This window comes from Amblyomma americanum, chromosome 1, assembly GCF_052857255.1.
Source record: "Amblyomma americanum isolate KBUSLIRL-KWMA chromosome 1, ASM5285725v1, whole genome shotgun sequence".
NCBI classification, from domain to species: domain Eukaryota; kingdom Metazoa; phylum Arthropoda; class Arachnida; order Ixodida; family Ixodidae; genus Amblyomma; species Amblyomma americanum.
The window spans coordinates 307,592,559-307,610,411 of NC_135497.1; the positions used below are offsets into that span (position 1 = coordinate 307,592,559).

The 17,853-nt window shown below is 46.2% G+C and overlaps 1 protein-coding gene across 1 annotated transcript; it reads right to left on the reverse strand.

Annotated features, from left to right (window-relative positions):
- Positions 1 to 367: 367 nt before the first annotated feature.
- LOC144119956 (uncharacterized) lies at positions 368 to 5,743 on the reverse strand. The gene is made up of 3 exons (XM_077652457.1): positions 5,353 to 5,743; positions 3,361 to 3,536; positions 368 to 464 (listed from the first exon to the last, which is right to left on the reverse strand). The coding sequence occupies exons 1-3, from the start codon at positions 5,707 to 5,709 to the stop codon at positions 368 to 370; spliced, it is 630 nt and encodes a 209-aa protein (XP_077508583.1). The 5' UTR covers positions 5,710 to 5,743.
- Positions 5,744 to 17,853: the final 12,110 nt, after the last annotated feature.

Consider the following 17,853-nt stretch of genomic DNA (forward strand, 5'->3'; position numbering starts at 1 on the left):
CATTTTGGTCTGAAGTGGGCGATGTCGAGAGCTTTGAACCGTAATTATTATGGCCTGGTGGTGGATACTTCGGAGAATCTATCTGTGACGAGTCTACGCCACCATTAACAGAGCTTCGTTTCACTGAATACTTGTCCACCATGTATGCTATGGACTAAGTCTTCCATGTAACCTCTCTAAGCATTTCTACAGCCAGCTTTAGGCGCTTTTTTGTGAGTCAATAACGCCTTAGAAAACCACAGCGCAATGCTCATAGAGCGCTGCTTGGCTGCGAAAGTAATAAAGAAACCGCATATGCGTTCTGTTGATTTATTAACTTTCAAAATTCCTGATAATAGTATACAATAGAGAAATAGCAAAAAAAACATCAAAATATCAAGTCTAAACTGCCGAAACTTATCTCCGGGGCCCATGAGGACACATCAAACATGCTCTGGATGTCCACAAACTTCCGGGCCAGCAGTCTGCAAAATGCAGAAAAAGGAGTAAGGGCGGTGAATCAACCGAGGGGACTCCAACACTAAGAGTCCGTACTCAAACCATTTACGCCTGCGATCTCCGAGGCTCGTGTGGTTGTTTTACAAAGCGAGACACAGGGGTACAGTTCCAGTCAGTGTGATGCAACCTCAGAAATGGCAGCCGCTCCTTCAGTTACACTCCCCCCTGATGCCACAACGCAAGGGCTTTCGCCACTGAGTCTTGGATACACCATATGTGCCGCTGTGGAATGAAAGTATTCTTCAGCATTCGAGGACATTCCCTCGATTGCTTCTTGCCGTTACTTTCTTCAGTACTCCATGTGACAGTAAAATAACGGGCGTGATAAGCGACGAACATAAATGAGCCGCGCCATTTATAAAATCTGTTCTGGTGGCCACGACGCTGTGTACAGTCTACGTAAGCAAAGGCTCTAGCGTGGGGATTTCGTACTTAGGATGGACATTGAGAACAACTCGATCCAACTTTTGCTCTCAGTAAAAACCGATTTATCGCTGTGTCGATATTAGGCCAGCAGCAAAACACGCACTTATTGCAGAGAAAATTGTATCTGAAAATTTCTCGCCACCCGATTCAAACTTGTACCGTCAAGAACAAACTCCGTGATCAATGTTTTGTAGTGAACAGCAATGCTGCCCAGCCTCAGAGATGCGCAAAAAATTAACGGATTCGCGCGTCCCACTTTGCTCGCGAATGCTGGAGAGGACAAAGATAGCAGTGTTTGATTGTTTGCACTTTTCTAGGTAATAAAGCTTCCCATTTAGAGTAAATGAAGCCTCTTTTCATACCAACAGGTTAATTCATCCATACAGATAAACATTACTTTGTCTGGTATGTCTCTTCACCACTTTTCGCCCACATCCCTCGACTGCCGTATTGAGCGGGCCACATTTAGAGAGATACGAGCCTCGTCACAAAGCATGAGGTTGCCGCCGCTAGAATGACTGCGCTAATGAGCCAGGGATGGCAGTTCCAAATCACTGCTGTGTCGCTTAGAGTGCGGTAACACTAAGTTCCTCGCTAGCGGAAACACCGTCTTGTCGGGGGATTAAACCTCGGAGAAGAAATAAACGCTAATCAAACGCTTAACACTAGTCAGTGGGTTTCGAACACGAGGCTGCACGGACCGCTTCCTTGGCCACTTCATTACATCACTACGCCATCACCGCGATGTGACTCGGGCGCGCTACTTGTTGACTGTACCTGCAACCGAAAATGCCGCGTGCTATACTGGAATCCTTTCTCGCTTTGGTTTGCAAGTCATCGTCTTCGTGTGCCTACAGTCCTGCCCATTGAATCCAAAAACCGAATCCGAAGTGAACAATGAAATCCTTGTGCACCAGATTCGCATTGCGATTAAGTAATTCGCTGAGGAAAACGCCGTCTTGTCTGGGGTTTCATTGACGGAAGAGCTACTTGGCACAGGTCCCTGATGCCAAAATAAAGAGAGCAAAATCTCCGCTTTAGTCCTGTAGGCGAGAGCAGGGAGAGACAAAAGACTCACATATAACGAGAAACGGGATATAACGAAAGTTTTTGATGTGCTCGTCTTTACTTCTTTAGCGGAGCCGAAAGAGCACGTGCTTTCGCATTTCCTCCGCATGAATACAATTGATCGCCCTAAATTTAAAGCCCGCTTTAAACCCGGCAGCGCAGTCACCAAGATTAACGCATAGCCGACAATTCTGAAAAAAAGCATTTTTGAATACCTTCAATATTCGCATAGCAGTAACTTCTAAAAACTTTTTTCCGAGAATGTTGGCCACCGAAGGCACACAAAGCAAAGGGAATGTGCTAAAGCACCTAAGTCTCTTGCTTACATTATGTAAATCTGTGGCTAATTTTTTTTTGTTGACAACAGCGGTTTAAACAATTGTCATGAGGTCATGAGGAACTTGTCACAATGCACGACACGATTGTTCTGCGTATGATGTGGCAACCATCGAATATTGGAGGATGCTCTGGACAAAGCGCGATTCGAAACAGCGAAAAGCCTGTTTGTTCCTCCGCCTTCCACTCGAGCCGCGAAGCGACACCCACTCTCAGGTTTGCCGAAAGGTTCGAAATAAAACTGCATAGTTTTTGAGTTCGAGGTGGCATTTGAACTTTTTCCTTTTCCCCATTCACTTTGTGATAGATTTCATATGACTTCTTGTCCATGTTCTTTGGACGCCAGTGCGAATGAACTCCACATAAGCCCCAACTCTAGGCTGCTATCGACAGGTAATGTCTGTAGAGACACTGCACACACAGGGTGAAATGTGATACCTTTTACGAACGGAGTAGCATAAGAAAAACAGCACAGAAACGGTGCGCAGTAAATAACAAGGACGACCGCAAGCGGCTGTCTCCGCCTCTCAATATGTTTTAGTGGTAAAAGTGAACTCCTAATAAGCCGCAACATATAACGCGCATCGCTATCTCGGATACTGCCATGGTTAGCAGGACGGATTTTGTAGACACCAAACCTTTCAATATATGTTCACTGCTTTATATGCATGCCCCCAAAACAGCACTGCTGCGCCTAAAGTGACTACTTATTATATATCAGCAGGGACCAAGTATTGCGGCTATATATGCATTGAAGCGTCGCAAAGTAAATTTGTCTTGTTTCTAGCACCTAATAACGCATTTTAGTACTGGTGGTGCTACGCGAACACCAATGACCGCGCGATTTAGCTAGCTCGACCTGGGAAATTACCCAACAAAAATATTTAACTGGCACACATTAGGTTTTTATTTGTTGCACTGCGGATACCAACAATGTTCACCATGATTCGCACAATACTTTTCGCCATGAAATAGTGCACGATGTAACGTCATGAATGGCATTTGCGGTTTCGTTGTCAGCTGAACACCTACGAGGCAAGACGGAGTGCACAGGCGTGCCATTTGCGGCAGCGGCTGGCAGGGGCGGAGGCCCTCCTAGCTACAGCATCCGGGATGTCATGGCGGCCCATGGCAGCCTGGGCCTTTGCCTGCGGAGTCTGCACCGCACAGGCGGCGATGCGGGAGGCCCAAGTCGATGTCTTGCTCCACTGGAAACGAGTTCGAGGACTGTGTCATTGGCTGCAGCCGATAAGATATGTGCAATAATGTTGAGGTAAACGAAGAGGCGCTATTATTTTGGGTTCGTAAGCGTAAATAACCAAACACTTGCGCTTTAAAACTGGCTCAGCGTAAGGGAAGCTAGAATCGTGCGTGAGCACTGAATTTGTGATTCATGAAAACTGTTCACCGATATGGTGAAGTTTATAAGGGCAAGCATGTGCCGATGTATAAATACGAATTTAAGACATCTCTACTTGGCCTCAGTTTTCATACCACATGCTGTAACGACAACTGCACATTCAGAGTTTTTGCGATAACAATTACAAGAAATGAAGACAAATATATAATTGTCCTGAATTACATAGCCCCTGTTCTGCATCCACCTTCACATTGAGATACAACAGTGTTTAGAGATGCACTGTCGCAGGACGAGCGCAGGTGTGTTTACCTCTCGCGTACTCGTCGAAGGCACACATTCATTATAGCAATGTAAAAACAGCAGATGATACAGAATGCTCCGTTACCAGTTCAGTTTTCAGTGTCGGCGGGCCTACAAAACGAGACCACGATCACTGTTCGATCATGCGAATACGAATGACTGATTACAAAATAAATTGATTACCACCTGGAAGGATGCAGTCGTTTTAGCGAAATGGTTTGAAGAAACGACTATAGCACTGTAACCATTTTTCAGTGAGAAGACACGCAAAATGAAATGCCGCGTAACTGACGCGACGTTCGTTTCTTTTTGCTCTTCGTGCGACGCCATCACCAATGGCATCGCGGAGCTATGAAAACTAACGCGCGTTGCCATGCCGGAACTGATTATATGAATCCTGGCACAGGCAGCCAGGTGGCGAGGAATGACGTTCAGTTGCAAAATTCGACGCCATATGTCACCATTATCCATGCCTTCAAGGTTATAACGTGACCATTTCAAACACGACAGTTTGAAATACGTTTTTTTAAAGCGTCAGATGTTAGGGCTCCAGTTCGATGCGTGCCGCGTCGCTGGCGTTGTCCCTAACAAAAATGACATGACGTGAGGTATGCTCCACTGTAAGGAAATGCTGATTCGCTAGAATGCTGATAACTGATTGCACAGTGGGTGACAGTCGCGCTCTACCTCTCTTTCTTCATCTCCTTTACCCCGTGCTTTATTGTATACGTTCCACCGAACCTTATAAGGGCATCAGTGCTTGGCTCCCCTACTGTACGCCCCACGAAATTCCACACGCATACCTGCACACCCCGTGACAGGTGAACGCTCGTAACTTCTCCAGCACTGTCAGCAATAGGCGCTGCTTCCTTTTGCTGCTAACAACACCTGCATCCCACTGTTCCCCTCCAGGTGTAGCTCAAATTCTATTTATTACAGCAGTAACCGTCGGGTCTGTTTTTTTTCGTGTGCATATTTTACCGGTCAAGTCCCTCCTCTTCTTTCAAATGCACAGAGGGCGCTGTCCTCAGCAGCCTGCAAGATGCTAGCTTTTCCTCCTCACGCAAGACATGCTACACCCATATCACTTTGTCCTTCAGAGGCTTATGGCTAGCGAGGAGTTGGTTCGAAGCGATGGACGTGAAAACAAAATTACATTGCCTGCAAGTGCTGTTCGAAAGGGACTACCGTCGGGCATACTATCTAACTACAACTGGTGGCACCTGCATACGCTCGTGTTGGGAAGGTTCAGCCCTTTCGAACACGCGCACTGACCCTTGAATAAAAAAGTTCGGAGAAGCACTTGACAGAATAATTCGAGCAGTGCATGAAAGCAAACCAAGAAGGCTAAGAAGCAAGCTCACCGTGCGTGTCGCTGGGGGCACGGCTGACAGCTGCGCCCGGTACGATGCATTCCCGCACATTCGCTTCTCGGAGCCTAAGCGCCCCTTGTGGTAGTCATTGTTGTGGTGGTAGTCATCAGCGCCTTGTTCTCCGATGGTCAGTGTGAGGCGTCGGTCGGAGGCCACATAGCGCTTGGCGACCTCGGCGACCGGTAGCTTCCCAGCTGACCGCGTGACGCACGTTGCGATGTCCCGGCTCCTCTCACGGCAGCAGTCAGCTCCTTGTCCATGGTCACCCTCTATCGCGAGGTGGAGACCGGAACCAGTTGTATGCAGCTGAGCAGTGGGCCGGTCAGGACTGCTTGGGTAGTCGCACATAGCTCTGTGTTCCCTCACGAAACAACGGTTCTAAAAAAACATGGCGTGCGTTCTATGTCTCGCGCGGCTTGAGCGGTAGACTCGAGAGGAACGAAGACCTCGGGAGGGTTTTCTTTGTCCTTCATCGCGTTATTTTACGCGCGCGCAAGAAAACGACAGTTATGACACCCATATTTTGGAGGTCACAGGGCCCGCATTTTATTTGAATGCAGGTAGCCATTTGACGTCTAACATCGCGGAACTTGAGCAGGCCTTTGTCGTAAAATTTCTCTCGAGACACTCAAAAGATGGAGATGTTAGAATGTAATCGACGTGGGATTCCGAAAGGAAGATGAAGAAATAGACGAGCGACGAAGAAAACTTGGAAATATTTTTCTTCTGCATGGATGTGCTTCAAACTGGCCAATCCTCCACCATGGGTAACTGTCATAGCTTCAGAGACAAAAACAGCGCTGTTTTTCATGGCAGCTCCGAAAAGAAAAGGAAGAAAGCAGAGAAAAAGCACGGTATAGTTTGCCGCGAAGCCCGCAGCCGCTCCTCACTTAGCGTTCGTTGCTTTTAGATCTCCGGCGTATGTATCCAGATGAGCTTGGACGAAGTTTAAGGCGTGAAAGTAGTAGAAAGATAGGGAGATGTTTGAATCAGCGTGAGAGAGGCAGGGACAGAGATAGCTTTGCAGTGCAATATACTCAGGGGCGCCTTAAATGCGACTACCTTGACTGCTACTCAACAGTGAGGTAGCGGAAATATGTATAATGAGGGATAGTAGATGCAGAAGTGCGAATATGTACAAGCACATCAATAATTCCCCGTATTCTTTTGCGCGGCACATCACCAGATACTGGCGCACACCTCACCACCACAGTAAATACCTAGCGGTGACGGCAGTTTAAGGGACCTCGTTCTTACTGTGCTAGTCTGGGAACGTCGAAAAGCGACGCTTCCATGTTACCTGTGCCTCACGTGCTTTAAAGTGAGATAAAAAAAATCACTCTCTCTTATCCTGGGCACTAAAATTCATGAACTGCACTGCTGGAAAGGCGTATGTAATATTCTTGGAGGGCTCTGATGGTGGTAGCTCCGCTCGAGTCTTCAAGAGCCCCGTCAGCTGACACTATTCTTTTCCTTAACTTGTCTTAACCAGAAATAACTTTCTCAGCTTCCTTGAGTGCATCTTGTGTTTGCCGACACTCGTGTTGAGAGCTAACCACGTGCAAATAAATGTCGGCGGAGTCAACATGCAGTACACAGAATGCTTGGAACGCAAGTTTTGCCCAGTTGTTGTAGGGGAAAAATTTCTTTGATGACAACGGCGGATGAAGTGCTTACAGAGCGCTTCGAGACTGTGAAAAGAATGAACAGACGGCTGATGCGTTTTTTATTCAATTAATAAAATACAGTTTTCTACAAACGCTTTCATTTCACTAAATAAAAAAAACGCAAAATTCAACACTGAAAACTCAGCCTAGCTCTCTCCGTGGCGGCTGAGGACACGTGGAACTTTCCTGGCAGGTCCACAAACTTCAAACTCAGCAGTCTGCGCAGGCAAGGAAAGCGTGACTGAGGGCCTTGAATGCAAAAAGGACTTCCAGACTGCAGTCACCAGGAAATCGTGTCCAGCGCGGAAAAAATTTTCCCAGAGACCTCAGAGGTCTACGCCGTGTAGTACAAAGCGAGACGACGTGGTGTAGTTTCGGTCAGACTGAGGCACCTTCAAAAATGCCAGTGGCTCTTTCACTCTCTACCGGAAAGCGACAGCGCAAGAACTTTTGTCCACACGGAACGAAGCATTCGCTGGTATCATTATTTGTGCTTGATGCAGTGTTGGACTTTTAGAAAAACAAATCATCCCTTCAAAAAGAAATGGCGACGCTAGTAAATGTTTCGCGGCTTTTATACCTTCTATTTTCAGCGGACCCTTGCAGTGGATTGAGCATATGTAAACGAGATTTCATGGACTCGTCGTTCATTAAGGAGCACTCAGGACAACTTCATCTAAATTTTCTTCTCAGTAACAGCCAATTTTCTAGCTCTTTCTGGCGAACTCTGTCCGGCAGCAAAAAAGACGCATTTACTGAATAAAAATTGTATCTGAAAATTTTCTCCACACTCTACTCAGACTCAACATGCCGGGACCACACTGGACTTCATGATCACCGTCTGCACATGATTATTGGTGTTACCGCTCCTCATTGGTCTGCAACGTATAAATGTCTTGATGTATCGCACTTTACTTCCGAAAACGTCCGGGTAGAGCGTCAGCAGTGCTTCATTGCTATAACTTTTCTACCTGATAAACCTCCTTCTTCCAACAATGAAGCTTTTTTTCGAAAATGTACGCTAGTTTATTGAGTAATGGCAAAATCACTTTGACATTAGTATACTTTTAAGGGTACTCGCGTGTCCCCCCCCCCCCCCCCCCCCCACGGTTGAAGTGTTCACCGTTCGCTGATTACGAAAATAGAAGTACAACATTGCGCGGGACATGTTCACCGTTCGCTGATTACGAAAATAGAAGTACAACATTGCGCGGGACATGAGATATACGCTCCTTGTTAAACGCACCGAATGAGCCAGAGGTAACAAACTCTGCAAGACTCTTTTGTCGCTTTTTACACCAGTTTTGAGTTTTGTACGTATCAGTACCTCAGAGGTCCTGATGGAACCTGGTACAGTGGCCGGCAATGTTTTTCCGTCTATGGTGTGGTAGCCACCGCAAATTACAGCATGCTCTCCACAAAGCGCGACTGAAAACAGAGAGAAACTGCTTCAGACAGTTGCTTTCAAGTCAAGCCGCGTGGCGAAGCCTACTGTCAAGCTTTACGCGAGGATCGCAACAAACACTTGCTTGTAAGTTCCAGGTGACCCTTGAACGATTTCTCTTGCATCTTTCACTTCAGTATCGAGTTCATTCACCCCCTCCCCCTTACGCGTAAATCTCTACGAATGCGTGAATGAACGCAGCATAAATCTGAACGCTCAAGGTTCCCGAAGATGCTGACGACTGCCAGTGCCTGCAGGGTGACTCCACGGGCTGGCGGAAATGCGATACTCTTGCGGATAGAAATATACGATGAAAAAAATGCCGCCCCAAAAAATGGCCACAGTAAGCCGAAACGATGACCGCAGACGTCTGTGTCCGTCTCTCCGTGTTTTTATCCGGAAGACAGAAAGCTGCACAATAATTTAAACATAGCGTAAATCTTTACGTTGGATACTGTGATGGTTAGCAGAAAGCCTTTGTAGCGGAAACACCTGGCTAAATATTTTTATTTTTTCATACCCATATTTTTCCAACAGCACTGTAGCACCATGACGTGACTGAATGAATAATAAATAATATTAGGGATAACGTCTTGCATCTCTACACAAGATGAAGATTCGTAAAGTAACTTTGGTGCCAATTAGCGTGGCCTAATAACTTTTTAGAAAAATTCTGCTTCATGAACAGCAGCGTTGGCTTTAATCTCCTCCATACAAATAATAGACGGGAGAAAATGTTCAATCGGGAGGCGATATTTTTCTCTTTGGTCGCTCTAAGGGAACCAAGGATTTTCAGCTCTTTTCACCCAAAGGATTGCGTCACAAAAACACGCTTTGCGCTACTTTAAGGAAAATATCTGCTCTTTAGTTGTCAGCCGTAGAACTGCAAAACCCCGTATACATGAAACACCGACAAAAAAAGAGAAAAACCAGGCATGAAAATCTGAACTTCAATCCTCTACTAACAGCTGGTTGAGAAATGAGTCTGTGGAGTCAGAACTTGTGTAACGCGATAGGCGCGCATGAAAAGCCAGGGGGAATTCAGCTACAAAACGCAGAGCGAGTGCAGGACTGGGTCGGGGAATTGACACATTGCGTACCCCCCTCTCTGAGGGTACGATCGTTCTAGCTCACTGCTTGCGATTGGGGCTCTAGTAGATAAGTGCGATATGTAAGGTATTTGCAACTTTCCTAATAGACTGTAGTTTTGTTTCACTATTATGCAGCATCATTCGGCATTTCCAGTTCTTGACAAGTAACCAATAAAATAAGATCAGCAACTTGCTCCGCCGGTGAGTGGCAGTGTGAATGCAGCATGACAGCCGTAACCATGCCAGAACGCAGTGTGCGTGTTGGCCGTTCGAAAACTGAGCGAATAGAGATCCCACAAGAGGTGTTCAAATTTAAAGTGGCTGGGCTGAGTTTTTGAGGCAACGCCGCTGGGCGATGATTCTGGCAAATTATTTTCCTTGTGCGCGTATTTTGGCTAACCTCTGTTCCTCATGCAGAATAAAGATTTTTACGAAATAGTTTGGTTTTTAAAAATTTAGTCTCATACTCCTAACGCCTCTCATGTGAGTAGGCCAGACTGATCCTTCAGTGGTTGAGAGGTGGAACATCTGCTGCCACTCTGCGGAACAGGAGACATGCTTAGTACTGCCAAAAAGTCCTTTATGCTAGAATTATGTCCTGTGTTCTTTTTTGCATGACATATATTTATGGTCATGCTCATAGCAATAATGATTCCTTTCAACTATGCCTCGTGGTTTATAAATTGCACCACGAAGCTTCAGTGAAAATTAGCGGCATAAAGGTAAGAAAAATGACTGAGCATTTACATTCCCGCCCGTTTCCCAGCAGAAAGCTCAGAGAACCATCAGCTGCTATCCTCTGCGTGCAATGCGTGCCACACTTGGCACGCGTGTTCGAGAAAAAATTACAAAGTCGCTTTGGGACGTTAAACTCCATAAACCAAACCAAACAAAAACTTACAAGTACCTTGAAGTGGACTGTCAACACAGGACATGAAAATAAAACTTACTTTGCGCACTAGAGCTGTTCGCCAAGGATTAGCATCACGCTGGTTCTGACTTACTGCCGGTGTGAAGAGCACGGCGACGGTTTCAATCGCTCTGAACATGTGCATTAACCGAAAAACGAAAATATCCCTTCTGCCATACGCGAGACTGGTAGATCGTGAAACTCAGAAAAGAGCTGAGAACCCTTGAGGGAAAAGGCATTTTCTGTGGGAGTGGAGGGAACGGTGACGCAGAGTTACGGGTTTGTGCATCGCGTGGATTCTGTCTGACCGCAGCCTGGCGCTGCCGAACAATTTTGGCAGCTAGCCATAGACTCCCAGTATCAGGACGCGTGAGGTCTTGCGGTATACGGTACTCAAGATGTACTCAGGGCTCCCTGGTTGCCTCTGGGAACTTCTTGGCTTGACCTATTTCATGTGATTGACAAACCTTCTTAATGGTGGTTGTTTACAGCTCACGGTTCCGCAGGTTAACACTGAAAAATATGACAGCTCAGATTTTCACTGTTTGGCTTAAAAGGCTGTTCTCCCGTCACTGAATACCGCTAGAGGTGCGGTCAGGCAGTGGTTCACATTTCTATACACTATAGTTCGCCGCCTTTGCTGCCTTCTACAACTTCAAACACATCACTAGCAGCCCTCCTTACTCATGTCTAAGGGGGAGGCGGCACGGATGATTCTTACTGTGAAAGACGTCCTCCTCAAGGTATAAGATCCTCGCCCGCTTTTCTCAGCTATAGAAATACACAAGGTGTGAGCAGCTTTAGCTCCTTCTAAACTTCGAATGGGAAGACGATTTAAAATGCGAATCTCCAAAATGGAAATGCAGCTACGGCCGCACTGGCTGGAAAGGGAGGAGCTTGCGGTCAGAGATGACGCTTACAAGGAAAACACCGCTGAGGACTATGACAGAGGGCATTGAGCCAGAGATTTACCCTCACTACAAGCTGGCGAACAGGTCTGGATTCGGGAAGATTATGTCTGACATAGGTTTGAGCAGTGCTCAGCATCCAAGGTCGTTCGTAGTCGAAACAAAGCATGATATAGTTCTCCAGCGAAACTGCAGACACCTAGTTCTCTTCGTGCTAAAGTCAGCACGTCCCCAAGTTCTTCCACATCACCGCCAAACACAGTCTTAGCCACTGGCATCTATAAGTTTAACCAATTTGTTTAAGGTGTGTGGACCGCTGAAAATATTCGAAACTATGGTCCTCGTAGCCGTCCTCGCCACAGCTCCCTACGATCACTCGAAGATCGAGACAAGCATCACACGCCACAACTGTGTCAGCAGAATGGAAAGCACAAAGCCGCTATACTAAACAAAAAACATGAAAGAAAAACAACGTTCAATCTAGACTAGAGTATTTTCGTTCCAGAAATGCAGGAGACCGCCTCCAGAATTGAAGAGGGAGAAGGTGTCCGCGGACGAGGCGGGGATGGTCACGTGAAGTGATGCCTGTTCCCAGAAACTGACATTTCGTCCGTCGTGAGGAGCCTGCTTTAACGCGGCATACAGCAACCTACCAACTTAGGTAGCTGGTCATTAGCCCCAAGTAGCATGTAGCATGTTTGGCGGTGCGGTATTTTAGAAGAGTCCTATCAATACGCGCAGCATTATTCTCAGACGCAATTGTCCTCGAAATTAGCAAAACTGTTAAAACTCAACCGTTAGAAGAATAACAACTGCTCTCAGGATACATGGTCAGCCCATCTGAGTAGCACGTCCTAAGCGAAAATTGCTGCAGTACCTTACTTAGCGATACCACCTTTCGCTATGTGGCAACCCTCGTCGGACGGTTTGGGGGAAGTGGGAGGAGTCGAGAGCGCTCCGCCTGTAGTTGTACGGCCTGGAAGCGGGACACTGCAGAGATTCTGTGTGAGTGACGTAACTTCATTAACGTAACTTCCTTTCTCTAAATGCTTTGTCCCCCATTCGTGGCATGGACTCAATATTTCTTGTAGAATCCGGAACTAGTTTAGTGCATTACAACTCCAGTTTTATCCGCTTCTTGCTGTGAACAGTCCCCAGAGAACAACGGTGGACAAGCGCCCACAGAGCGCTAGCAGGTTGTTAAAAAGAATTGAGACGACTGACACATTCTTTTGATTTATTTAATTACAATACTATTTAAAATATATCCAATACACTTATATCGACAAAGTATTCAAAAAAATCGAAACGTCGGGCAGCTCTCTCTGTGGCTCCGTGACGCTCAAGGGCACTGAAGTCCAGCTCTCTGCGTATGCGATAAAAAAAGAGTGGCAAATCAGATAGAGACACAGACAGTGGTTGCTAAGAAATTGTGTTCAAGCCGAAAATTGGTCGCAAGTGATGTCTGCGGCCCGTGCGATTTTATTAAATCTAGGCACTGAGAAGTGGTTCTAGTAAGAGTGGGGCACCCTAAGAAATTCCGGCTGCTTCTTCAGTTGCACTCCCCCATAACGCGGAACAGCTTTGGCCAGTCAGAGTGTTTGACACTGCATTTCGTGCCTACATGTAACAGAAGTATATGCCGCTGTGCGACCACGTCCGCTCCTTTGTATGTTGTTATTACTTGATCAAATGTTTAGGGTTATCCCCCGATGTGAAGGAGATATGTAATAAGCGAGTAATTACTCATTGACATCCACCCAAGCGCAGTCATGCGGCTACCAAGGAAAGCTATAGAGCTTTCTCAGAAACTTTGGAGTTCAATAAATTTTTTTCCTGGTCCGGGGTCTTAATCCAAGACCAGCGCTTCACCTGCCAACTGAGCTAACCAGGACGGCAAGCTTATTGTGGGGCGAGAGCGAATTGATCAATAACCGAAGTGAGAACAGTGTTGGTAAAATGTTACTTATGCTTCCAGCCGTCTTAAGCATGTAGAAAACGAGTAGATTAATAAAAGAGAGGAGGCCAGGCTGCTAATGATTCGCGCATTTTATATATTACAATTTCTATGGCCCCGTCGTTGTCCATTCTCAGCATATGTAAAGATGCTTGCATGAGCACTTCATACTTTAAAGGGACACTGAGGACGCCTGTACCCAACTTAGATCTGTTCTCATAGTAAAAACTGATTTTGTGACTTCTCTGGCCATTTTTATCTTCATACAGAAGGAGAAGACGCCTCTATTGATATTTCCCCGCCGTTAGATTCAAACACGTGACGTCATCACCTGCAATTACTCCATGATCACCAGCTGGGAGTGAACAGTCATGTTGGCTATTCTCAGTGAACAGCACTAAAATGAATAGCTTAAGACACTACGCATTGCTTGCGACAAGGTGGATTTGGCGCCACCGCGTTCATTTTTTTAACATTTCTAGCAAATAAAAGCTCTGTTTTCAGTTAATCCAGGCGCTTTGTTTATTAGCGCGTGTATTTATCGATAAAGATCAATATCGGTTTGTATGTAGCCTACGACTGATTTATTCAGCAGGCGCTGATTTCGACATAAAAAACGCGTTTGCGCAGTGCATGAGACATTCGCCGTGAAGTGACCGCGCCAATGAGCAAGAAGTGGCTGTTTTACATGATTCCTGTGCCGCTTTTTACACAAATGGCTTACGTATTAGTACCACAGAGATCAAGAGGAAAACTGCAAGAGGTGACTGTCGGATTAGTCCGGGCATTATGTGGTAGGTACGTCACAATTAAGCATTATTTGAAGAAAAAAAAACGCGACTAGAAACAGCGAGAAACCTCTTCGGCCGGCTGTATTCAAGTCTAGCCGCACGGCGAGGTGTGGAGCTTCCCGCCAGAATAATAAAAAGTGGTATGTTGCCTTTAACTCCCAGGTAACCTTCGTACCTCTCGGTTTGCACTGTCCGAATTAACACAACATATTCCCAACCGCAAATAGCTCCAAAAGTTGTTCGCAACAACCAATGTCTGTAGGGAGAACATGCGAGCAAGGTGAAATGCGGTGCTAATTGGTAAAGGAATATAGCACCACAAAACAATCACAAAAGGAAGGGGCGCAGTAAATAAGGGGGGCGACCGCAGGCGTGCATGCACGCCCTCCAGTATTTTATCAGAAAGTGCGAAATGGCGTGTAGAAGTTACACGCAATTCGCACATCGTCACGACTGATGCTGCGACGGTTAGATGGACGACTAAGCCATTTAATATCCTTTTATTTCTTCATACGCATACCGTCAATGCAGCACTGTTTTGCCAACACTTTACTGAATGCATATTCTATAACAGGGATACAGTTTTGTAGCTATAAGCGTAAAGAAGCTTCGTTGTGTAAATTTTCTTCTAGATAGTATGGAGTTACAGCCTTTTTTATGGAATTGACGCTTCACTGGCAGCACCGTTCACTTCATTCTGTTTTGTGTAAAAAAATAGCTCGGTAAAAAAAATTTCCTGACACAAAAGAGTTTTCTTATTGGTTGCACGGCGTATATCACCGATTTTCATCCTGGTTCGTATACACTATTGCGCCATGAAAAGGCGCACGACCTACCATCAAGAAATAACCAAAAGACGTCCATGCATTCGAGTGTGCCTTTGACCGTGGTGTATAAGTTTGGTTTACCTTTGATGCTGGGCCCTGCAGTAATTTTTGAGCACTCGCGAGGCTGGCTACTCTCCCTTCCAGATGCCCATTGTCGTTATGACCTTTAAGCGCACGTGTAGTCTTTCTTCAATTTGTCCTGTGTTTCGACGCTAAGCCTCTCTATCAAGAACGTCTTGGAAACCCAGGAAACAATCATCCGTAAAACCCTGAGAGAGGGAAGGATCAGCTTGAACACGCGTTCCTCACTGAGGGAACGATCGGCAAACTACAGTGTTTGTGTGAGTGGCGGCGCCGTAGTTAAATACAGTGTAAGCTTCTTTCAACTCTACACTTTTCTTTTGCTTTAAGTTCTTTTGGACTGTAGTTTTCGTTCATTACAATGGAGCAACTTTCTGCCGTATAGTGACTTTTCACCACTACTTATGAAGCGAAATAGCAACCGGCTCAGCCACTGTGTGGCAAAGCGAATCCTGCATGACAGCCTTGGTCATAGAGTTGAAAATTGTTTGCATTTCCTTTTTCATTATTAAGCAAAAAGAGATCCCACAAGATGCACTGAGAAATGGCTGCGCCGTGTTCTCAAAGCAGAGCCGGTGGACGAGAATTGTTGGAAAATTGTTTATATTGTGCTCGCACTTTAGCTGACTCGTAAAAATAAAGGATCACTGATAGAACCGCGGTTCCTGAAGCAGGAGAAAGGTCTGTGCGAAATAGTTTGGAATTTTATAGCTTTTCAGCAGGTCAGGACAGACACCTCAGCGAAGAGGAACCGGAGTACCTGCTGCCACTGTATACAGAAAGGAAGACACGGTTGGAGCTGCCAACAAGCGCTGTACGCCATAACTGTGTGCAATTTTACCTGCGTGGCTCTTTTATCATGCACGAAGAAAGAAATGATATGTTTCAGTTATGCTTAATCTTTCCTGAAGTGGATTACGAGGCCTTAAAGATAATGAATGTATTAAGGAACCTAGCAAAATTAAGCAAAGATTTTTGTTCCCGCTCGTATACAAACGGAAACCTCACAGTGCTACTACGGCCGTCGTAAAATCATAATCAAAACTATATATACGTGCGCTACAAGGCAATGGATGTCCAACTGATATTCACTTAAACCTGTCCTGTACCAGCCGAGACTACTCTAGAAACGCAAACTACTTCATCTAATCTATGCACATGGATCTCTAACATCCAGCTACGTTCGCCCTGTCTTGACATTCTCTCAGCTAGCCTCCTGTTCTTGATGTAGAGCATAACTCCCGGGGATTGTTCCTTAGCCCACTCCTATCTCTCTCGGTCAAGCAATACCGAGTGTTATGAAAATTGTTTAAGCTAACAGTTTAAAGGCTTTATTTTTCGGCATCTACCTATCAGTCTCATGTCTGCCCTTCGCAGTAATCTTCATCATGAACTCTCTCTGTCACCTAACATTGCCCCCATCCTTTTCCTTTCCGTAGCTCGCTGAGCTTTTCCCAACCCAATTTCAAGCTTTTTCCTTCACCTCCATGATACCGCACCTTGGGCGACTACTGGCAAGGCAGAACTATTGCGTACGATCTTGTTGAGAGAAATGGTAAGCTGTTTTTCATTACCTGAGTGCTTTCCAATTGGACCTCAGTCCTTTTTTTTTACCTACTTCAATGTCGTTGACCAGATCTCTTGTCACTACATGCCCTGTCCTACTGGTAAGCCGCCGTATACGAGACCCCTGAGTTTGCATTCTGCCGATTGTCACCGTGACATACCACTAGGTTATTGTCTATGGGTCTCCAAGGCTTTGCATGGAAATACAACGCGCTCTCCCTCTCCCGTATCAATGTGAAACCTGGCGTGTCTCCTCGCACACCACAGCAGCGTATCGCAGCGGCTAACGCGAGCCCCTTGTGGTGAGTTTTATCCCCGACGACGAAGAACGCCACAACGAGGAGTTGTGTGCAGACGTCTTCGAGACAAACTTTCTGAGGCTACTGGCAGGGGCAGCAGCACCGTGGCCGGACGCCGCCCGAGGTGCAGCAGCTTGGTCGACATCACGAAGGCGATGACTGCCTTGGTGCGGTTTTGGTCTTGCCTATACCAGAAAACATGTGTAAACAATATTAAAGCAAACGAAAGAGCACGATCAAAAGCGGTTCGAAAACGCAAAAAAAAACTCGTATGGCAACCGTACGGAATGGTAAAAACGTGAGAGCTGACGGAATTCCATTCCGGAAAAAAATAGCGCGTCTGGCATGCCTGCCAAACACAAAGATGGAAGTCCTATCAGGGTCCGCAAAGGCACTTTCACTTCGTGTCATGCTGGAGTTGTAGTACGAACTCACAGTGCTTTGGTGAAAGCAAACGGATTATAGAGGCTAACCAGATCATCCTAACAGGACTGAAAAGTCGCAGCGATAACCAGGCGTAAATCATCGCCTTGTGCGTATAGACGTGGGGACTACAGTATGAGCAGCTACAGATGACTGTCAAGATAAAATCCCTCTTCAGAGAGCCCGACGTGGAGGGAGACCCCTGAAGATGGACGACCGGCGCCTCTCTGAAAGGTGCGAACATATGTGGGAAGAACTTACTACCTGCTACAGACTATTCGCTTTACTATTTTCACCAAACTGGATCGGCAGGGCTAATTATCGCTTCCGGCTTTTCTCCACCCCTTGATTGGCGAAACGCTGCATTTCTCTGCAGTTGCCTCTTTAATGCAGCACGAAATTATGGCACGAGAATCATCTGTTTCGGGGGCGACGCCCGCATCTCTCCCAAATTATGCTGTTAGTAAGAGTCACTCCATGTCGCTTCCTGACAAATCCCAAGTCCCGCCTGCGAACAGCGCTCCTGGC